The sequence below is a fragment of the Pelodiscus sinensis genome, chromosome 6, assembly GCF_052426305.1.
Source record: "Pelodiscus sinensis isolate ZL-2025 chromosome 6, ASM5242630v1, whole genome shotgun sequence".
Taxonomy (NCBI): Eukaryota; Metazoa; Chordata; order Testudines; family Trionychidae; genus Pelodiscus; species Pelodiscus sinensis.
Window position 1 is genome coordinate 52,139,006 of NC_143057.1, and position 24,268 is coordinate 52,163,273.

General features: G+C 45.6%; 1 protein-coding gene across 1 annotated transcript in view; it reads right to left on the reverse strand.

The window, feature by feature from the left end:
• Positions 1–13,758: 13,758 nt before the first annotated feature.
• SLC12A2 (solute carrier family 12 member 2) overlaps positions 13,759–24,268 on the reverse strand; it is a 109,334-nt gene continuing 98,824 nt past the window's right edge. The window contains exons 26-27 of the mRNA XM_075931906.2: positions 18,188–18,255; positions 13,759–16,700 (exon numbers count right to left, since the gene is read on the reverse strand). Of these exons, the coding sequence (XP_075788021.2) occupies positions 16,565–16,700; positions 18,188–18,255 (204 nt within the window). The 3' untranslated portion in view covers positions 13,759–16,564. The remainder of the gene's footprint in view (positions 16,701–18,187; positions 18,256–24,268) is intronic.

Here is a 24,268-nt window from a genome sequence, read left to right on the forward strand (position 1 = left end):
GTTCTATCCTAGGAAAGTTACATTGGTTGATTACAATGTGTTTGGAATGATGCCACATAGCGCAAATGTATTAGCAAAGTAGACAAAATATAAACGAATGCTAAGAAGTCATGTATTTGAACAGAATTAGTTTTGTTTAATGACCTAATGATTTCAAGGTCAGCCAACAGAACAGTATGGAAAGAATCAAATCTCTGTTTTCTAGTTAAACAGAGATGCCCTGGTTCTTGGAGCTGAGGAGCACCAACAACTGTTATTTATTCTAATCAATTATTTGTATTATGGCACCAATAGGCTCCAGTCAAGAATGGGGTCCTATTCTGCTTGGTGTTATCTGAACATACAAGAAGGATCACTCCCACATAGAGCCTGCAGTCTAATTTCAGACAAGAGAGTGTACTCAGAGATGTCTGGCATCTTGCTGCCAAAACTTAAAGAGTATTTCTGGTAACCCTTACTCTATCTAAGAGCATACTGTTGACAACAGGAAGAAATGAGGAGATTTTAAGCAGAGTAATGGCTGTCAAAATTACCACTTAAGTGTCTGCGAGTAAGCCAAATGATATTTTATATAAGGTTAGTCAAAAACTTCATAGGAAACTCACACTTCACTCTGTGGTTAGCCTTGATTTCACATAATACAGTGAATGGCTGTTATTGGTTGATTCCACAAAATTTCATTCCCTATGAGGTGCAGACTTGTTGGCAAGAACTTTATTTTGTTCAGCTATGATTTTTAGGTTACTGGTGCTGAAAGCACTTATTTTTCTCCACAAACAATTATGCTTTACTTTGTGTTGTTGCAATTTACACTCTTATTTTGGTTTGCTTTTTACCACTGCTAGTCATCACAAGATGAATTACATTAGGAAAAAAGCCTGACATTTATAAACCACACAGACTAACACTGGATCAACTCCATTATTTCACACACCTCTCACATAACTAACTTTTAAAGATGTACTAAAGGAAGTATAATCACTTTTGGTACAAAAGAATAATAGTTCAGACAACAATTTAGTTAGCATCACCATGGTTAAAATATTACAGGAGCCTACAAGACTGGAAAGATTAAAAATACAAGATTGGGTATGAAGAGGTCTTGAATTCTAATACCGGCTCTCCTACTGACTTACCGAATGGCTTTCCAAGTTTTTTACCACTCTGACCCCATTTCCAAATCTGTAAAGCAGGGGTATTGCATTGTATTTTTACAGGGATAGTGTGATGGTTAGTCGGTAAAGCAGCTAACAATAAAAAGTGGTATACAAGTACTAGAGGATTAAAAATTAGTCTCGAGTTTAAAGGATTGACAACAGGATACATTAAGTCACTCAGCTGCTTTAATAAAAAAATACCACCAGATGACATTATGTAAGCTTTAAGCTAATGAGAATATGGAGCACTTTAAGGTGAAATGAGAAAAGCCTTATAGAATTCTCTCTCAATTTTATTTTCCATTTGCCACCTTAATTATTTCTCAAGTAAAAATGCTTTGCAAAAGAAATAAATGAAAATTAATCTAGGACACCGTCTGACAGTCTTCTTGCACACTACAAAACTAGAAGGAACTATTCTGAGCAGCTCTTTCAGCCCTTCTATACCACAGGCAATGGAACATTCCCAAAATAATTTCAAGAGCATATCTTTTAGAACAGAGGTTCCCAAACTTTTTGACACGAGGTCCAGTAAATCCATTCACGAGCTTTTGGAGGACCAGTAACATTCATTTGCATATTGGAAAATGATGAATATTCAAATAAGTTGTTTCTAGTCCTCCCAAAGCCCCCAGTGCCAGCTTTAGCAAAGCTTTTGATACAGTCACCCACAATATTCTTGCCAGCAAATTAAGGAAATATGGATTGGATAAATGGACTGCAAAATGGACAGAAAGCTGGCTAGACCAGGGTTTCCCAAACTTTTTATTTTAGTTGGAACCTGTTTTTTTCAATACTGTATTTTGCAGCCCAAAAATATAAATGCATATTAAAAAAATTTAAAAATAAATAAATTTTTACTGTTTCACCCGGCTGCATCCTCCACTCAACCCGGGCCAGGTCTTGAGGGACCCGGCGCCGCACAGGCACTCTGGGAGGCGGGAGCAGGATCAGACTTGGGGTAGGGTATCTGGCTAGAAGGGAGGGTGCAAAGAGGCGTAGGGTTGTCAGGTGTCCGGTTTTGTACCAGACAGTCTGGTATTTGAGGCTTCTGTCTGGGAAACAAATTGAGAATATACTGGACATATAAAATATCTGGTATTTTCTCATTAAGTAAGTTTTATTATTATTAGGTATATCCATTTGTAGTTGCGAACTGCCTGGCTGGCAGATGTGCTCAGGCTGCATGAGTGTGTCTACCACCCAGCCAGTTCGCAATTACTTAAGGGGGCGTGTGTGTGGGCGGAGGGGAGGGAGGGCAATATGGAATCCCCAGGGCCGGACTCACTCGTGCTTCACCGGGACAGTGCGTGGGATGGGTAGTGTCCCAAGATCTTCCTACGGGCCTGGCTATTGAATCTGTATGTCTAAAATGTATTCTATATACAGTACAATACCTTATTTATCCCCTCACATGTAGAAGAGACATCTTACGTCTACAGTAAAACTACATGCATACTGCAAGAACTGCAAAGTGAGCTAGTTAAATATTTTTATGTCGCCGTCTTACCCTTATTCCTTAAATAAAATAACTTCCTAACACAATACTGCCCTCTGCTGTTGCAAAGGATAGTCTGAATTGCTAAAAGTAAATTCTCCTAAGACTAGTTCCTGGTACATCTTGAACCTCTCTAATCTGGCACTAATCTTTCCACTTATGCGTGTGGCCAAATTTCTCACAGTCCCATAAAGTTTATTTATAGCCACTAGTCCTGGCTCTCAGTGTTCTGTGGTGTTGTTTAGCTCTAATTTACCCCTCAGTGTCTTCTAAGAGCCCAGTAAGCAGTGAAGTGTTAACAATGCTATTAGACAATGATGATCTTTCATAGTTCAGCAAATTTTCTGTTTCGGCATCAGTCAGGTCCCAAGAGTACCAGATAGGTTTAACCTATACTTCCAAGAAAAATCAAAGATGCTTGCTATAATAATGCTGTCAGAAAGTTAACTATTGTTAACATTATTGATACACAGTATCAATAATGCTCCACAGAATTTACAGCCTATTATTTGCTCACTCTAGTACAGTGGTCCCCAACACGGTGCCCGCCGACAACCTGGGCCGCCCCCGCCCCCCGCGAACTGGAGGCGCTGGCCCCAGGCGCGCGACACACACCGGCGCCTGGTGCGCGGCACTCGAGCGGCCCCAACCCCGGGGCACATGCGGGCGCTCGGCGCCGGTGGCGGCCCCGGCCCCACGGCACAAGGCGCTCGGGCGGCCCCGGCCCTGGCCTTGGGGAACATGCTGGCGCCGGGTACAAGGGCATCCCCGCCTCTGGCGTGCCCCAGGACGCGCGGCCCCACCCCCGAGCGCCCAGCGCATGAGTGGCCCCACCCTTCGGGCGCCCGGCGCATGAGTGGCCCCACCCCAAGGCGCCTGGGAGCCTCTAAAGGTTGGGGACCACTGCTCTAGTATGTACTGGATTCCATTCTTTTCCATGTGAAAGAGGGAACTCCAGGCCTTCCTTTTGTTAGCACGTTTATCCCCAGTAACAGTAATGCTATAGACTTTATTTCTACATATCTATAAACTATCATAGCAATAAAGCAATGATATACAGGCAGTCCCCAAGTTACGCGGATCCGACTTATGTCGGATCCGTAGTTACGAACGGGGATTTCTCGCCCCGAAGAACTAGAGCAGCGGGACGCCTGGTCCTGCTGCCCGCCTTCTCCGGGGCGAGAAAAGCTGCTCCCCGTCTCCCTGGTCTGCTGGCAGAGCCAGCAGACCAGGGAGACGGGAGCAAAGCGGCGGAGCACCAGGGGCCGGACCCGCGGCCGCTTCCAGATCAGCTGGAAGCGGCACGGGTCCAGCCGGGTGCTCCGCCGCTCTGTGCAGCGTCTCCCTGGTCTGCTGGCTCTGCCAGCAGACCAGGGAGACGGGGAGCAGCTTTTCTCGCCCCGGAGAAGGCGGGCGGCAGGACCAGGCGTCCCGCTGCTCTAGTTCTCCGGGGCGAGAAATCCGCGTTCGTAACTACGGATCCGACGTAATGATCTGCAGACCAGGGAGACGCTGCGCAGAGCGGCGGAGCACCCGGCTGGACCCGCGCCGCTTCCAGATCAGCTGGAAGCGGCGCGGGTCCGGCCCCCGGTGCTCCGCCGCTCTGTTCAGTGTCTGCCTGGTCTGCAGACCAGGGAGACGCTGCGCAGAGCCCTGGAGGACCCGGGCCGGACCGCGGCGCTGATCTGGAAGCACCACGGTTCGGCCCGGGTCCTCCGCAGCTTTGCTCCACGTCTCCCTGGTCTGCTGGGGGGGACGCAGCTAGTGCCCCCCCCCAGCAGACCAGGGAGACGTGGAGCAAAGCCGGGGCCTGTGGTAGAGCAGGTGGGGCACTGCCGGTTGGTCCCGCAGCACCGCTTCTTGGCGCTACTGGACCAACCCGGCAGCACCCCAGCTGCTCTGCCCCAGGCGTCCTGATTCAGCTGCTGATCAGTTTCAGCAGTGGCTGAATCAGGATGCCTGGGGCAGAGCAGCTGGGGTGCTGCTGGGTTGGTCCAGTAGCTCCGAGGAGAAGCCGCGCTACTGGACCAAGCCAGCAGCACCTGAGCTGCTCTGCCCCAGGCGTCCCAAAGTCAGCCGCTGCTGAAACTGACCAGCAGCTGACTACAGGAAGCCCAAGGCAGAGTTGCTCTGCCCTGGGCTTCCTGGAATCAGCTGCTGATCAATTTCAGCAGCAGCTGACTTGGGGACGCCTGGTGTTCTTATCTTGAATCTGTATGTAAGTGGAACTGGTGTCCAGATTCAGCATCTGTTGAAACTGATCAGTTTCAGCAGCGGCTGATGCCAGTTCCGACTTACATACAGATTCAACTTAAGAACAAACCTACAGTCCCTATCTTGTACGTAACCCGGGGACTGCCTGTATTATGTCTTGCACTTACAGAGCACAGAAACATGCATAAGAGATCAAAGGACTATGCAAAGGAGGGTGAATATAATTATCTCTGTTTTACACATGCAACATTTTCAATAATTCTTGATGAGGTATCAGGCTATAGACAGCATTTTTTTTTTAAATTAAGGACATTTCCCCTCCTCAACTCATTTTTATAGCAGTCTATGTTTTAGTTTCTGAACACAAAACAAAACAATAGTATCTAAGGGGAAAGAATAATCCTATCTAGGAGACTAAACTTGTTGTACACTCTCCTATTACTAACTGACTATTTAGTTCATCTGATGAATTCATCCTTCCCCCAAGACCTCACCCCTTCCTTGAAGCCCCACCCTCTTTATTCTCCTCTCCATCACTTGCTATCCCCAACCCTTATACTGCTGCTTTTTTTCCCAACATTTGGACTGTTTACACTGGACCAAATATCAGAAAAACCCCTTCTTTTGGAAGCTCCCTTATTCATCGTGGAAAGAGGAATATAGGGGTTACCAAAAGATCATGTTTGCTAAAAAAAAGCGGAGGAACAAACGCATCCCTGGATGCAGAAGAGTTTTTCTGGGATCTCTCTAGAATCCTGAAAAACTCCTGCAGTCTAGCCGTACCCTCACTGGGCTGAGATAGGATGTATAGGCTCTGGGGTGGGAATGAGGGATTTGGGTGTGGGAAGGGGTGAAAAGTGCAAACTCTGGGAGGAAATCTGGAAGCAGGAAGAGGTGGAGAAGGTGACACTGGCTTGGTGAGGGGGCTCCAGGCCAGGCAGTGTTGGAGTCAGATGGAGGGTTGGGGTACTAAGCAAGCCACAGGTTTGTGGATATGAGAGTGCAGAAATTTGGGTTGGGGGTATGTGAGGGGCTCAGGGCAGGGGGGATCCAGTGTAGGATAGGCTCAGGTCTTGGGGGGTGCAGGAGTGTTATGATGCTGTGGTCAGATGGGGGCTTGGCCCCAATTGGGGGTTTGTTGGCGAGGCTTCATTTTTAGATAAAATACTATGTCAAACACAAAAAGTTTCTGCATTGTCTTTATTTATGAGAAGGGCAGGGAATCTGTTTTGAGTCAGGGGTCACTGACCCACAGAAAAGTCAGTTGGGACCACACAAGTGAAATGCAAAAATAAAACCTTCTCCAAAAACCCCCCAAACCTCACTAATGTGGCCCCAACTGTGCTGGTGGGAGCAGGAGACATGGTACGAGGAAGGGTGCTAGCGGGTGATGGGGCCGGGGACAGGGTGCCAGTGGGGACAGGGTTCTACGGCTGGGGAGAGGGAACAGGGTGCTGGGGGGACAGGGTTCTGCAGCGGGGGACAGGGTGCCAGTGGGGGCAGGGTTCTGCGGCTGGGGGCAGGGGACAGGGTGTAAGTGGGGGCAGAGAGTCCCCTGCACCTGCCTCCTCCCAGGATTTCCCCCCTTCCCCCACAGAGGAGGGAAGCACTGACACATGCCTCCTCCCGGGCTGGTGCGCACCTCCCACAGAGCAGGGAAGCCCCCGTCGCATGCCCCTCTGGGCCTAACTCCCCCCTTCCCGCGGAGCAGGGAAGCCCATGCAGGCACTCCCTCTGGGGCTGACCCCCCCTCCCACATAGAAGGGAAGTCCCAGCGCATGCCTCTGGAGACTCCCCCGGTAAGAAGTAGCCTCATCAGGCGCCTCCTCTACGAGAGGCTCATGCCAGCCCCAGAGCAGGGAAGCCCCCGTCGTACGCCCCCTCTGGGCCCAACTCCCCCCTCCCACAGAGAAGGGAAGTCCCAGCGCGTGCCTCTGGGGACTCCCCCGGTAAGTTCCCGGCACACCACTGACCTGGGGCAAGGAAGCAGCCAGCGCATTTCCGGAAGCCCCGCAAGTGACTGCAGCTGCAGGACTTCCGTCCATCCCGTGGGAAGTTGCAACTCCCTCCATTGTCATTGGAGGTAGGTAGTGGGGGATGGGAGGAAATGGGGGGCCCAGAACGCCTTGTGATCGACAGGTCGAGGCCTCATGATCGACGGGTTAGTGACCACGGATTTAAAGTCACTTCAATGCTGTTTTACTCTGTGCTGGCTGAAACTGCCACCACATTTCCTGCCCATCTCTCACATTGCCACTGTAGACCAGGAGCAGGTGGCATTGAACTCTAGCTATTAGGATGGAGAGTCCTTAGCTGGCCTCCTTTACACCAGCTTTCCATTAGGGGAAAGCAGGATCCAGGGCAGCCTGGCTGTAGCAGCGGGTATCATAAGTAGGCATGTTAAATATCAGTTAACTGAATAGTCGAGTAACCTCATGAATTCTTATTGGTTAGTTGACTATCCCATAGTCCCCAGGGGTGTGAATGGCAGCCAATGCACTCTGGCCTCACTCCCAAGGAGCCCCATCACTCTGCGGTGCTGCCTCTGACACAGAGGCAGCAGCGTGGGGTTCCAGGCAGGAACTGGTCCACGAAGGGAACCAGTTTTAAAAACAGCTCCCCTCTCAGACTGGCTGCCTGTCGCCCTGTATTGCTTCCTCTGATAAAGAGGCAGCAGCACGGGGTGGCAAAGGCCCTGTCTCGGGGGTCTGAGCTCCCAGACCCAGCATGAGCTGGAACGGAGCCAGGCTGCCTGCCCTCCTGCTCCTAATGCACTTTAAATGCAGACACACAGCAGGAGTAGGTCCCAGTCCTGGACCCGGTGTGATCCAGGACTGAGCCAGACTGCCTGCCTATCCAATTCCTAATACAGATCCTCAGCAGAGGCAGATCTTGGACCTGGCGCAAGCCAGGACTGAGCCAGGCTGCTCACCAGCCAGCTCAAAAATATACTGGTGTGGTTGGGGGGAGGGGGAGAGAGAAGGAAGAGAGAGGAAATGCATGTAGTCTATAGCATTAACCTATACGCTTTTATTTATTGATTAATCCACTACACTATTACATCCCTAAAGGCATGGCTCTGTCCACACTCTGCCCCCAGAACACCTACTGCAAGCAGAGTATTGCTGCCCCCAGCACCCACCCTCCCTGCTGCTCCATGGCCACAGAGCCTGGGGCCATGCAATGGCTGCCCTCTCCAGGACTCTGGGGCCGCACACCGTCCTCCCTCCCTGTGCCACGGAGAGGTGTGTGGGGGTGTTGGGGACATGCACTGCGCCACTTTCATGTGGTGCAGGGAGGGTGGGCAGAAGAGGTGGATTTGGGGACATGGCTGGGGGGAGGGGGACTTGCCTACCCCAGCCCTACCTTCACCCACCACCCATGCACTAGCCCACGAGGCTCCTAGGTTGGGGCTACTGGCTCCCAGCCCTTGTGCTGGCGGGCCGCTGGCTGCTTCCAGGGAACTGGGTGGTTAACCCCTACCTAGCGAGCCCTGCCTGGGAAGGGGGATGGGCTTGCCGGGTAACCGGCAGCTCGCTCACACGCCTCCTTTCCGTGGCCTTCGGGCCGCAGCTCCGACCCAGGGCGTTTTACTAACACCTCGCCACGTGCTCCGGCAGCCCGCGCCCGCTGGACTCACCGCCCCGGCCGCGTGCTGCCTCCTCCCGCGCGCTCCGCTGCTGCTGGCGCCCCCGCTGCTCCCTTCGCAGGAATTCGCGCCCCGGGGCACTTGCTCGCCAGCCCCGCACGCGCCTGCCCGGCCTCGCCCCAGCACGCCTCGGGCGGCGTCACGTGCGCGCCAATGCAGCTGCTGCCATTGGAGGCAAGGGGCGCTACTTGGGGCTCTGGGCGGGTTTGCCCGGGCCCCTGCCGGAGACGATGCGTTCGCACCTCGCGGCTGCCAGGCAGCACCCAGGCCACCTGAGAAATCTGAATGGGCCTCAGTTTGGTCCCTGTGGCACGTGGGAGCGAGACGGGGCTGCTCAGGTGGCCCGTCCCAGCCAGGGGGAGCACGGCAGGAAACACCGCGCTCCTTAGAGCGGCCAGATGGGGAGGATGCGCGACTTAGTAGCATCCACCAGAGACAGCAGGATTTTCAGCCCTCGGCGCGGGTGGGCTGCGGGGTTTTGGCGAATCAGGCGCAGCGCAGGGCTCCTGCTCAGCGCCTGTGTAGACGGGAAAGCAAAGCGTGCCGCTCCTCCTGTGACACTGCGCAAGTTGTGTAAGGACAGCGCAGTGCTTAGGTAGAACACTAAACTCTATCTCAACTCTGCCCTGGTAGGGAGAGGTTTGATCTATACCAGGCAGCTGAGGGGGACGGCCAAGAGCATTTCGATTAGGGAAGTACTGTCAGTACTTACTTTTTGCAGGATTGAGCCCAGCACCTCTGGGCTCCCGGCCTCGGCTTCTTGGCCATCCTTACGGCTACACTGCTGCTGACGGCAACTGTGGTTTCAGAGTGGGCTGTTATTTCGACGGCCCAGTTGCTTAGCAAGGGCTGAAGTAGACTGTAGTACCTTAAAGGAGCTGCAACTTACCCCGCTGCCAGGTTGCCTGTACCAGAAAAAGTCCAGGTTTAGGCTGGTAGTAGTTAATAACTGCTAGCCACATGTGGATCTGAACTTGATCTTTTTCCTAGTATAAATGCAGAGCTTCATCTTAATTTTAACTGATCAGGATTAGTATTGGCATCTGTAAAAGAGCAAGTATTAGGAGGGACGGTTTTGTGCATATAGGCGAATTAGGCAGTCGTGTAGGGCACTAAGTTAAATGGGTTCTTCCCCGTAATCAGTCCTTTTATACACAATTATTCCCTCATCTCCATCCATATGCATTTTCCTTGGTCCCATGCCCTATAACCTCTTACTGTCTTAACCAGGTAGGGAAGCAGTCCCACAGTGAAAGTAATTCAATCTGCAACAGGCACAGCAGAGAAGACTGTAACAGTTTGTTTAGAACAGCAGTTCTCAAACTTTTTGGGCTCTAGAGCCCTTTACATGCATAAAAATGTATGCAAAGCCCCAGTGGTCCACTGATTGTGTGTGTTGTACCTATCGCTGTTTCCTGTTTGTAAACCTCGCGGAGCCCCTGGAGATGTAGTTTGAGAAACACTAGCTTAGGATATCCTATTCACATACAAAAAGGAACCTGGCTTGGAAAGATAGTGGTCAGCGTACTAGCCTAGAACTTGAGTTCAAGTCTCTGCTTCACTGCTGAGGAAATTAAGATAAATAAGCTGAGGACTGCAAAGCATTCATACTATGGTACATAGACTACATAGAAATGGGGACTCAGAATCCATTCTCTTCTCTCCTAACAGAATGGGTCTAAAGTATGCCTTTACCCCTCTGGGGTGAGCTGGGAAGACTAGTCATATAGAAGACAGCTCTCACCGAAGTACAGCTAGAGGCACAGGCCCAACTATTCTGTGCTCAACATCATGCCATATTAAGGTCACAATGCACCAGTGTGTTCCCTCTACAACAGGCATGTCAAACCCGAAGCCTACTGAGGGCTGCATAAACAAAAACTAATAGCTTTCAGGGCCACCAAAGAAAATGTACTGCTATTGGAAAGTCATAATTATTTATTATTAGAGATTATGTTTTAGGTATATTTTATAATTTTTCAGGTCTTGTTTTAATATAATACAATCATTTCATGTGTAAAATTATTTGCCCATATAAAATAATTTATAATTTAAATATAAATTTAAGGTACTCTTTAAATTTTTAATATGATACATAACTTGTTTTGTTGAAATAAAAAGAATAGACCATGGTTAATCAAATAGAACAGGCTTCTGTGAAAATTTCAGATACTTTGTAAGTGAGATTTTGTATAAACATCCATGCAATTGCAAAAAAATGACATTTATTGATATAAAATTAATATACATTTTGTGATTTTATTTGGGATTAAATAAATACTTAAAATATCCCCTTCCTCCCCCAGAGCCAGGCACTACCATGCCCCTGTTCTAACCCAATCCCGGTCCTCTTTCCCAGAGTGCCCCCTACCCCACCAACCCAATGCCTCATCCCTTCCCCAGAGCCAGCCACCCCAACCTAATGCCTTCCCCCTCCCGCAGAGCCAGGTACTCCTGCCCCCCCCCCCCAACCTAATCCCGGGGTCTCAGAACCAGGCACTCCCAGCCTCCTCCTTCCCCCCCCCCCCAACCTAATGCCTGGGTCGCGGAGCTGCTGCCACCCCACATTTCTTCCTCAGGTGCTGGGGTGGCGTGAGCAGGCACTTTATGCCTGTGCAGAGTGGCCAACCGGGCTGTGAGCAAGTGCTAGAGTGCCGAGAGGCCTGGCTGACCATGAGCAGTCACTGCAGTGCCATGCGCAGAGCAGCTGGCTGACTGATCTGCAAGCGGCTACGTGCTCCAAGCAGCCAGCGAGCCACACACTTTTATTCTTTTATAAAATGCAGTGGCGAGCTGCAAAAAAATTTGATCATGCCGCATTCGGCCCTCTAGAGTCCTGATCTACAAAAACAATAAGGATTAGTGTAACCCCCGCTATCTAGAATGTGTCTACACTGCATTCCTCTTTCAAGAGAGGCATGCAAATGCAGCTGAGCGAAATTATAAATGAAGCGAGGATTTGAATCTCCCACGCTTCAGTTGCACAATTGCACCCCGGCCCTTTTTCAAAATAGCATTTGTTCTTTCGAAATAGGGTGTCTCAGTGGGGTTATTTTGAAAAACCCCTTCTTTCAAAATAACTCTTACTCCTTAAAAACATGGTTTAAAGGTTATTTCGAAAGAAGGGTTTTTTTTTTTTTTTTTAATAACCCCGCCTAGACTGCGTTTGTTCTTTTGAAATAAAGTATTTCGAAAAAGTGCCCAGCTACCATGATGCAAATGAAGCATGGGAAATTCAAATATAAGCTTCATTTGTAATTTTGCTCAACTGCATTTACATTCCTCTCTCGAAAGAGAAATGCAGTGTAGGCATACCCTTAAGTGGGACTCACTGTCCCATGGAGTGGCACTTCACAGAGAGAGATAAGAACAAGGGAGTTCTATAGCCTAAGCTGAGAGCCAGGTAGCTTTATAACTCAAGTTGTAGAGGATCCTATACTGAGTTCCTGAGGTACCACGTTCAAGTCTGCCCAATACCATAGGGGGATTGATGAGCATTTATTCATATAAAATGATCCCTTTGAAGTCAATGGTATCTATCAAGTACTTGCTCTTCTATGAGTGTATATATATTTAAGTTATGTGTATAGATATTTCAAAGTGATCAAATATATATTTAAATATCAAAAACCAGTATTTTTTACTAAGGATTAAGTTCATCACAAGCAGACATTTCATGTATTAGCCCTTCATAATAAAACATTTTTACCAGCTGTGTAACTGCAAAATGCTCAGAGAATTAAAAACTTGAAAACTCCTCCATAAGTGGGTTGTAAATGATAGAGAAAATTAAAACTCATAAGCAGGTAATACATACATTTTTCTTGTATTGCTATATTGTCACTAGAAAGCAATGAAACTGTAGCCTTAATATAAATATTGTGAAATAAAATGGAAACATTTGGGGTTACTCTCAAAGGACTCAAATTATTTCTCCCCATTCTATACAAACTTCCAGTTTTCCGGGGGAAAAAAACACACATGCACAAATGGCATGCCTATTCTGAGTACATTTTCAAGTATCTAATATCACATTTAATAAAATACCCAAATATTCTTTATACTGGGGTAGAGGTCTGGATTCTCCCTTGTGGATTCTGAGGGAGGGAGAGGAGTTACTTTGTGTTAACACAGTGACACTCAGTCTGAGGTTAATGGGTCTCCTAAAGCTCTTGATAACACATTGAAATACTGTGTGATTTACTTATTAACCAGTCAGAAAGCTTTTACTACGTTAACAACAGTAGTTGATAAAATAGAAATGGGCAATAATTTTTGAAGCGGGAGAACTTCATGAATTTCAGAAGTGGTCTCAGGAGGAAAGGGCAGGGCCAGAGACTTCACATGCTCCCCCACCTGCCCACAGACATTGATTAGCCTGGGAATGGGGAAGTGCATGAAGTCTTTGCCCTCTCTGCCCTCACCCTGCCAGGGGTACATGGCACTTAGAGAGAACCACCAGTCACCAGGGAACAGCTGGCAGTTCTCTCTAGGCACCACACATGGCATGGCAGGAGGAGACTTCAGATGCTCACATGCCAATCAGGACCTGGGATTGCAAAGTCTTAACCCCTTCCCCTTCCCTCAACTTCCAGGGGCACACAGTGCCTAGAGAGAACCGCCAGCTGTTTTGAACAGCTTGCAGTTCCCTCTGGTGCTGTACACTCCTGGTGGGGGGTTGGGGCATAGGAGACATCAAAGGGCTTGGTGGGCCAAATCCAGCACATGGAGGTTGTTTTGCCCACCCTTGTGATAAAATAATAATACTTGGTCAACCATTTTTCTGTGAGAACATAGCTAAATATTCCCCCATCATACTGTTTAAGTATAAATGTTTTCATGCAATTGTATCTCTTCAGTAATGCATATTGCTAATTTGGCTCCTAAACCATTTTGGCCTGAGTATTGGCATATCTTCTCTTCAAAAGGGTCTGCATTTAACTAAGGAAGATTAGATGGTATGCCCTTTTTTTTTTTAAGTCAATTGACATTATTGTAACTTAGTAGTGAACCGATCTGCCACTTGACAGCACCTACAAGTTGTTTCTTTCAAACCATTCACTGGCTGTCTGGTAACTAGAAATACATTTAGTCTAATATAGGTCATGTGATGTCCCATTGCAAAATCACTGTACACAAATTCACATATCAAGAATCATATGGCAAAGTTTATCCTATAGCAAGAAGGGACTGGAAATATTGCAAACAATTTTTCAATGAAAATAGGCTATGTTAGACAATTTTATTGAATTAACTTCCTTTTATTGCAGTGACCCTTGTACAAAGTAGTAACTGCAATATTCAATGTTAAAACATTAGAAAAGCATGTGTGACAGTTACAGTACAGTATTATCAAAATACATTTTCAAACCAGTGGATAACTAAATACCCACCCAAGCTCAAATCTTTAAATTATTTCCATAGTTCACTTTTAAATATGTAATGTCAGAAAAGCATATAAAAAGAATGTATGTAAAAGTAAAGAAACCTAAATACAGTCAAACATAAATGAACTCAAAATAAATAACTGATTACCTCAGATACTATTGCTCTTTCTAAATCCATAAAAAGAAATTCCATCTATAGAAATAATGCAATTGTCATGTGTCAATGAGAAACTTTATATTTCAAGTCATTAACAATGATTGGAACATTAAAAAAAATTTGGCTTCAAAAATCAAAGTTCATATAGATTAAATAAAAATTAGAATGACATATGACTAGTTAACATCTGCTGCTCACAATTACCAGTAACTGTTGACATTTATTAGAGTTTTATAATAAATCTTGAAACTGTTGATCTGGTGTCTAGTGTTAGTGAAGTTTCTCAGAGTGCATATGTGAAAAGCATCCTACATTATTTCACAGGCTACAATTCCCTCCCCATCCCCAAATGCATATTTAGATATATTTTATATATTTTTATACACATATATGCATGTATACACACACACACACACACACACACACTTCATTTGGTTCCTGCATTACAGATAACAAGCAATGGTTTCCTGAATGGGCAAAACTTTAAATAAGTGTACCTGTGCACATTTTCAAGATAGCAGCACTAAGTTCATGCCTTATTTTCCATTTGTTTATAAACAAAAAAGAACAAAACATGGCAATGATTCCATGTTCACTGAATAATGCAACATCCCTATCACCTCAACAAGCATTGCAAAACCTGTAACAGACACAAGGATACTGTTAGTTACAATTTTTTTCTTTCTGTAAGTAAACCACTTTTATTAGAATGAGTTTGATTACAAATTGTGTCTTAACAAGGCCCAGATTAAAATTTATTTACTTTGTATTTGGCAGCAAAACATGCTGCCTTAAAAGACAGAAACAATTTAACTGATTCAGATCCAAAATTGGTAACAAAACCAACTGCAAGACTATTTTGTCACTTACCAATGACCTGAGTACACCATGCACTTTGGAGAAAGTCAATTGTAACAACTTCAAGCTGTATCTTTGTCACAATGACTAATAGCTTTGTCCTTCAAAAGGAAGTATTGCTTAGCATTAAATATAATGCTGTATTCGGCATAAAAATATACAATTTTCTATGGATCATCTTCAATGAAAAAAAAAAAATCATTGAAGCACTAGCAACGTGACCCTGTAATATGCCCAATACTACGATCTAGAAGTTGTGAAATGTTTTTAGGCAATCCTTTTCTGAAAAAATACATAGGAATTTAAAAATAATTCACATTACTCACCTTTGTACAAAGACTCAAGCAAAGTTTTATTATTTAGGTGTTAGAAGACTAAATTAGAAAGTAGTCAAAAACATACACTGGAAGGGCACACAAATTGGCAGTTTTTATTAAACATGAAAAAATGTGTAAAGTATAAAGTATAATGTATGAAAGTCTAAATTTCTAGATTAAGCCTGAGTATTTATTAATTAAGACTAATTGTAATGTCTGACATCTGAATGAATTGACCTAAAAACATCTCCCCTAATAACTAGTGGTCCATTTAACCATTTGATGAAAGAATGGATCAGAATTGTAGGTTTTATATTGGATGGTGTAGCAATATTCTACATAGTGTTTACAGTATTCTGTTAGATAGTATCACATTGCTCGTATTTGCTCCTTAAGCCTTAGGTTCACACTTTTTTCAAATAAACTAAACAACACCAAGAGATCTGAAGGCTAAGAACTAAGACCAGTTCTTTTTATAAACTAAAATAATTCAAAGCTATCTTCAGCCTACAATAGGAGTACAGCTTCATATTAAATCTAGAGTAAAGACTGATACACTAACCTTCACCAAGGTAGCCGAAGTCATATGCATCTCACATTTTGAATGGAAAGAAGGGCACTATGTCAAATCTGGGAAAAGAATCCTCCCATCATTTGTCTAGCATAATTAGCTTTAACGGTACAAGTTTAGTGATAGAAAGTCTTGGGACAATAACATTATAATTTTTTTTTTATTCCAACTGACCTCCCTACCTTTGTTTCAAATCCAACAGATATTAAAAAATTCTGAATAGAAAAAAAAACATACAGTACTAAAAATAACAACTTGATGGAAGACTGAAAAGCAGCATTCTTTTTATTGTAAGATGGAAGAGACCAGAAAATAAAAGGAAGTTGGTTCTAAGTTGAAGGCAGATTTTGACATTCTATATAAATTTACAAAAGAGGGTGTATGGATGCAGTTTGGTTAATTTCAGAAGGCACCTCAAGGCTAAAAGGCTTTTATAAATCTATAATCCTTTCATTGACCAAAAATAAAAAACACTTTTATTGCTGCTATTCAAGTAGCAAAGAAAAAGCTTATTTTGTTGTTCTTCAGTCTAACAAGGAATCCTCCCCCTTGAAGCAAGATTAAGTTATAGAAGAATTTGAATAAAACTGAAGATTTCACAACTTTAGAAATACAGTGACTTTCCTTGTGTGCTTTCAAGTCAGCGGAATAGTGAAAGAAGAGTCACTTTTTGCCTTTGTGATGTTAATAATCTTCGTCACTCTCCTCCAGGCACTGAAGTACCATTTAATCACAGCTGCATGTTACACAGTATGTTTAGGAATAGAAGGTAAGAACGCTCTGATGATTCCCACGAACAAGGAGGATTGGTGGCAAGTCTTTTGACAGAGCTTCTAACCAAGCCATGTATAGTGCACTAGATACCGCACCTTTTCGTGCAACTGGCAAACTCCTACAATTTGAAAAACAAAGAAGAAAGCAAATGAAGAATGGTTTAAAAAGCAAGTCAGTGGTACTGAATAAATACAAAAATAAAAACTGCAACCTGAACAAAGTAGAAATTATTAATTACTTAATTCTAACCCATTTAATCTTTTTTTAGGCTACATGTAGTAGCAACTCACAATTCTATACGCAAAAAAAATAATTAGTTCAGAGCCAAAATTGTCCTAAAAATCATCCTCTTCTACACGGACGCAACTGTAACACTAACATCTCAAGGTTCACCTTCATTCTATCCTCTCCTGAAATCTCAGCCTCCACACCAAGAGGAGGGGCCAGAAATCAGCATTCCACTCATGTGGCCTCAAGCAGAATTGTTCTCGCTTAGATATACGTCGTCACTTTTCAAAATCTTGGCCGAGGTGATGCTTTTGCTACAGTCTGCAACAGTCAAATTACTCTGCCTCCCACCTCCTCCAAATATTGGTAGGATCCTTCAACTTCTTCCTGGAAACTGTTCAATCTTTATTTATATTGCTCAAGTTTCATCTTTTTGCTGCTTCAGAAAACACTAAAAACTTACACAGCTTTGTACTGAGAGCATAATGTGTCAAAAATAATTTCTACACTAAAGAGTTTGTAATTCAATTGTACCATTAGTGAAGACAACAGTACAGAAGAGTAGCAATGGAGACAGCTACTATGTAGGCCAGGAGCAGGGAAACTAAGGCCTGTGGGCTGGATCTAGTCCCCCGATGCTCGGGGCTCTCCCCCACAGTGTCAGGGAGCTGGTGCTCCAGCCCTGCAACCTCCCCACCCGGGACTGAAGTGCCAGAACCAGCTTCCTGCTGCAAAGGGTAGGGAGAGCCTCGAGCCTTGTGGCCCAGAGTCACACAAGCGGGGGGTCCAGATCCAACCAATGGGCAGGGGTAGCAAGTGGCTCCTTTACCCCCCCCCTTGTCCAGACCCCCACCCATATTTCACTTCTGCACCTTCCCTCTTGCCCAGACTCTATACACTAAGCCTGCTTCCCAGCAATCCTCTCCACACACACACGCACACGCACTCATTTTTGTCCCCACCCCAGAGCCATGAGGGACCCATAAACTCTACTCTTGTAGGCTCTGGTATGCAAAGGAAACGTGGAGGTTTGAGTCTCATTTTTGTGTGGCCTCCCAATTGATTTTTCTGTGGGTCAGCAGCCCCAGACCCAAACAAGGTTCCCCACCCCAATGTAGGCCAATGGAATACATGGTAACTGAAGAGGGAATACTTTGTGAAAGATCAGTTAATAAGCAGCAGAATGCCTGTGAGTCAAGTCAAATTACAAAACGTTCTCTTTCCAATTCTACCTTGTAGTCCAAAAAAAATGTTACTAGGATAATATATAAAAATAAGTTATACTGTATCTATACATATATAATAAATATAGTAACACTATTACTTTATCACTATCCCAATGGCACAAAACCCATAAAACAGTCTACTTTTACTTACATTACAATTATATTAGCTGTGCTTGAATGTTCTTTCAGCAACTCATTTAGCCTAATCTGGCGGTAGCTCTGTAATTAAAACAGGGGGAGAAACAACCCAAACTTGTTAGGAGGATCTATTCATTACTTCAACAATCCAGAATCAAATACAACTCTCATTTATTTAGGAAAAGCACAAAATTTATTTACTGTGCTGTTTATAAATAGTGTATCCCTCCCTCCAACTTTTAAAAACAGCACTCTGGTTTGTAAAGTAATGTCTTCTCTGTCCAAATTTCAGTCTTTGAAAAAGTTTTCCCAGAGACACTTTCAAGATAGATGATTCAACTTAATGTTCTCAAAAACTAAAAGCAAACAGGTGAGAGGAAAACTCATCCTAAAAGAGTATCTTTTTTAAAGAGCCCAGATCTTCCATCTCCTTCCTACTTCCCCCATCCTTACTAGACCCACTAAATCAAATGCCGGAAGATCAATCAACAGAGCATCCATCTTCCCTTGAAGTGCAGATGCGGCCTTAGCTCTGCTTCCACAGGTTTTTGAATAGTGGCAGCAGACCTTAACAATTATTAGTCTCCCTAGGTTTAATTTGCTTCTGCAACGTAAGTTGGCTGCAGATTCAGGAAATGAATGCTGTTTGGTCCATACTCATTCAGGTTATCTTTTCATTTATAGTGGTTACTGATCACAGAATCATAAAACACTAGAACTAGAAGGGACCTCGAGAGGTCATCAAGTCCAGTCCCCTGCCCTTATGACAGGACCAAGCACTGTCTAGACCAGTGTTTCTGAAAGTGCTCCACGAAACCACTTTGAGAAACACACTAACTGGCCGCCCCAATTTGTTTATTTACTGGCGCCGCAGCCATGGAGCCTCATGGCTCCCATTAGCTCCATTTCGCTCTTTGCAGCCAAGCGGAGCTGTGGGAAGAGGTAGCCTGGCCCATGCCACTTCCCGCGGCTCCCCTTAGCTGCAAAGGATGAAACACAGCCAGCGGGGGCCATGAGGCTTCATGGCCATGGCACCAGTAAACAAACCAACTGGGGCGGCCAGTTAATGTGTTTCTCAAAGTGGTTTCGCAGAGCACTTTCAGAAACACTGGTCTAGATCATCCCTGATAGATATCTATCTAATCTGCTTTTAAATATGTCCAGAGATGGAGATTCCATAACCTCCCTAGGCAATTTATTCCAGTGTTTAACCACCCTGACAGTTAGAAAGTTTTTCCTAATGTCCAACCTAAACCTTCCTTCCTGAAGTTTAAGCCCATTGCTTCTTTTCCTATCATCAGAGGCCAAGGAGAACAATTTTTCTCCCTCCTCGTGACACCCTTTTAGATACCTGAAAACCCCTATCCTGTCCTCTGTCTTCTCTTTTCCAAACTAAACAAGCCCAATTCGTTCAGTCTGCCTTGATAGGTCATGTTCTCTAGACCTTTAATCATTCTTGTTGCTCTTTTCTCAACCTTCTCCAACTTCTCCACATCTTTCTTGAAATGTGGTACCAAGAATTGGATACAATACTCCAATTGAGGCCTAATCAGTGCAGAGCAGAGCGAAAAACGGAGTTACCTTGTGCAGTAACGTCTGTTATTCAAAGTGTGTCCCCCTGTGGGTGCTCCCCGGGGCCACAGATCAGAGCTTTTTCTAAGTTGCTAGTTGGGTCATGCATGTGCAGCAGGTGTCTTGCGCTGCCAGCAGTTTGACAGTTGAGTGTGGCCTGACCCCCTCGCCTCAGTTCCTCCTCTACCACAGAGCAGACATACTCCGAGTAGCAGGAAGGAAGTGAGAGTTGTTGAGCACCCATGGGGACATACACATCGATGAACAGATGTTACTGCACAAAGTGAGTAACTCCCTTTTCTTCTTCGGGTGATATCCCTATGGGTGCTCCATGTATGGTGACTACCTAGCAGTATCCCGTGCAGTTGGTGGGACTTGGAGTTACTGTTTAATGGCAGCAGACAGAACTGCTGTAGCCACCGCTGTATCGTTTGCCAATTGGAGCATTATTGAATAATATTTAGACAGTGTGTGGTTAGAGGACCACATGGCTGCTCAGTAAACATCTCGCAGAGGCATATTTTTAAAGAATGCCATGGATGCTGCAATAGCCCGAGTAAAATGGACTCTCGGTAGAGTTGGCAGCGGTTTACCAGAGAGAAAATGGCATTGGAGAATGCAAGTCACTATCAATTTTGAAATTAGCTGAAAGGCGAGTCGTAGCAACAAAGAGTCGTGGAGTCTTGTGAAAGCCACAGGTTCTGTCAATGTAAAAAACCAAATCTCTTCATACATCCCTTGAATGCAGCATTGCCTCTTAAGGCAAAGCATGAGGTCTTGGGAAGAATGTAGGCAAGACAATGGGTTCATTGATGTGGAAGCTTGTGCCGACCTTCGGAAGGAACGCTGGGTGCGGCCTCAAAGTCATTTTGTCCTTACTAAACACTGTATAAGGCAGGCCCTCTGTTAGTGCGCCTATTTCACTGACTCATCTCGGGTAAGTTATGGCTATGAGTAGCGAAAAAGTATACGAAGCCATTGTCTCAAAGGGGGGCTTCATGAGAGCAGTCAATACCAGCTTAAGGTCCCATGTAGGGGTTGGCACCCTATGAGGTGGGTAGAGATTGTGAAGACTTTTGAGGAACCTCCGTGGTAGTGGGTGTGCAAACATGAAAGCCCCCTCAATCCGTTCATGGAAAGCTGAGATGGCAGCAAGGTGGACCCTGATCGAAGAGATGGATAACCCATTCGTCTTCAGGGTGTATAAGTAGTCCAGAATGGTTTGTACTGGAACTTCATTGGGGTGGACTTATGTCTGCTGCCACCAGGAGGTGAAACACTTCCATTTTTGCAGGTAAGTTGCCTTGGTGGACTGTCTCCTGCTGGGTAGTAGAATATCCTTCACCTGTTCAGAACACTAAACTTCATGGTCAGGGCACCCTCAAGGAGCCATTTACGGAGATGTAGCAACTGCGGTTTTGGGTGACACAGCTTGCCTCTGTTCTGGAATAGGAGGTCGCAGCGAAGTGGTAGTGGGTAAGCTGGTTGGAGAGAGAAGTCCTGAAGGGCTGGATACCACATCTGTCTGGACCAAGCAGGGGCTATCAAGATAACCCGAGCACCATGAAGCTGAATTTTGCACAACACCCTGGAAATCAATGGAATTGGGGGAAAGGCATAATATAGTGGTTCATCCCTTGTAAGGAGAAACACATCACCCTTGGATCCTCTGCCCAGTTCTACTCAAGAGCAAAACTAGGGACACTGTTTGGTGTTATAAAGAGATCCATGATGGGATAAGCCCTATTTGCGGAAGACAATATCCATGACTGCTTGGTGGAGTTCCTACTCATGGTGAATTTTAAAGTTGCGGCTTAGGGTGTCTGCCATAGTGTTGTCGACCCCTGGTAAGTACGTTGCTTTCAGGGTAACATTGTACCTCACACACCAATTCCAGAGGCGGACTGCCTCTGTGCACAGAGTTCTGGAACACGCTCCCCCTGCCTGTTTATGTAACAGGTAGTGGTTGTGTTGCCTGTAAGAACATGAACTGTGCAGTTGGTTAGGAAGGGTCAGAGTGCCTGTAGGCATTTCTTATGGCCCCGAGCTCCAGAATGTTGATATGTAACAGAGCCTCGTTTGGCAGCCATTTCCCTTTACAGTTTTATTTTGGAAGTGCGCATCCCAATCCAGTAGTGAAGCGCCTGTGGTAATTTGTATGGCAGGTTCCTCCAGTAAAAATGGGATTCCAGTTAAGAGATTATGTGGACATGTCTACCATTTGAGCGACTGCAGTACGTGCTCTGGCACAAGCACCGGTTTGTGCAACAAATGACATGAGGACATGTAAACCAATGCTAGCCAATGCTGTAAGGCATGGGAATGGAGGCATGCAAATTGTACCACATATGTGGTGGCCGCTATGTACCCCAAGAGTTGAAGACAAGTACGGACTGTGGTGGATGGGTTTGTGATGAGGGCAAAAACTAAATCTCAAAGGGTCTGGAACCGTGTTGCAGAAGGTATGCCCTGGCTGACATGGCATCTAGTCTTGCTGCTAAGAATTCTAAGTCCTGGATTGAGTGTTGTTTTCTGTTAGTTGATTAAGAGCTCCAGCAGGCTTAACAGTCACTTGGTCTTTGTTATGTTGATCACTTTCCCTTGTGAACGACCTCTCAGTAAGCAGTCATCGGGTAAGGAGAAATCGTTACCCCCGGTTGTGTGAAGCATGCCGCCACGAGTGCTAGGACTTTGGGGAATACTCGCAGAGCAGATGACAGGCCAAAGGGAAGGACGTGTATTGAAAAAGGTCCCCTCCTGCTGTAAAATGAAGGAAACGTCTGTGTGGTGGATGTATTGCAATGTGAAAATATGCATTTTGTAAGACGAGGACTGAGAACCAGTCCCCTCTGTCCAGCGCTGGTATGATTGTAGCCAGCATAACCATTATGAATCTCTGCTTTCGGAGGAACTAATTTAGTTTGCAGAAGTCTAGGATTGGTCTCCAGTCTCCTGTACACTTCTGGGTCAGGAAATAGGTGGAGTAGAACTCCCTTCCCCGGCATGGTTCAGGAATCTCCTCTATAGCTCCTAGATGAAGAAGCAGGTCGCTTTCTTGTTTGAGGGGTATCTCGTGAGATGGGTTCCTGAAGAAGGATGCAGTAGTGGAAAGGTTATGATGGAGGGAGTTGAACTGAATCTAATATCCCATATGGATAATTTCTATGACCCACTGATCAGATGTTATGGAGGCCCATAATGAAGGAATGAGCGTAATCTATCATCAAATAGATCGTTCTGGTCTTGTTGCACTGGATGGTTGGGGAGGTTGGGCATGCCCTCGACCAATGTTTCAAATTTGCTACTTCAGGGTCTGGCCACCAGAGGGACGTGGTTGTTGTTTGTGCTTCCTCTGGGTACGCTGCCTGATTTGATTCTACTCATATGGTTTGTATTGAGTACAGTTGTAGTACGAGTCCCTGCTTTTATTATAGGAGATGTAGCACACCTGCACACGTACAGTGGTATGTACATTCCTAGAGTACACAAGGTGATATGCGTGTTTTTGCTGTTGTGCAGAATCTCATCTGTGTTGCTGACAAAAAGCTTCTGCTTGTGGAAGGAGAGATCTTCTGCCTTTGACTGCAGTTCTTTTGGCACCCCCATGGCCTGAAGCTATGATGTTCTTCTCATCATGACTCCTGTAGCTATTGTTCTCGCTGCTGTGTCCACCATGTCAGTCACAGACAGCGGTGTTGTATGGGCAGTTGTGTGGCCCGTACATATGACTGCCCTGAGTATGGGCTTCTTGTTATCATGCAGATGCTCCATCAGGTCCGCTAGTTTGGAGTAGCTGTCAAAGTTGCGATTTGCCAGACGTGCTGAGTAAATTGGCTATCCTAAGCTGCAGGGTGGTAGATGAGTAGACCTTCTTTCTGAATTGATCTAGCTTGTGCTCCTTGTTGCCACTATTTGATTTAAGGTAAGGGGCTGCAGTGACAACGGCCAAGGATGGGAGAAAGGGAAATCTAGATCTCTAGGTGGGACGAGATATTTCTTGTCTACCTTTTGCAGGTCAGCTGAACCAATACTGGTGTTCGCCAGATGTCTCCAGACACCTCCATAATTTTTATTTATATATATATATATATATATATATATATATAGAGAGATAGAGAGAGAGAGAGAGAGAGAGAGAGAGATACCCATCTCAGAGCTAGAAGGGGCCTTCAGAGATCGAGTCCAGCCCCCTGCCCTCATGGCAGGACCAAGTACCATCCCTGACAGATTTGCCCCAAATCCCTAAATGGCCCCCTCAAGGATTGAACTCAAAACCCAGGGTTTAGCAGGCCAATGCTTAAACCACTGAGCTATCCCTCCCCCCGTTGCTTCATCTATGGGCAATGTGATTATGCCCTGGTGATGGGTGGCTATTCTTCAGGAGATCATGCTGTTTCTGCTTAACCTCCTGACATTTTATTTCTTGTGATGTAGCAACCCTCTTAAAAAGGTTCTGAAATTGTTTCAGATCCACTATCATGTGATCATCATCCGGGACTATGGCATCCTATGGAGGGGAAGT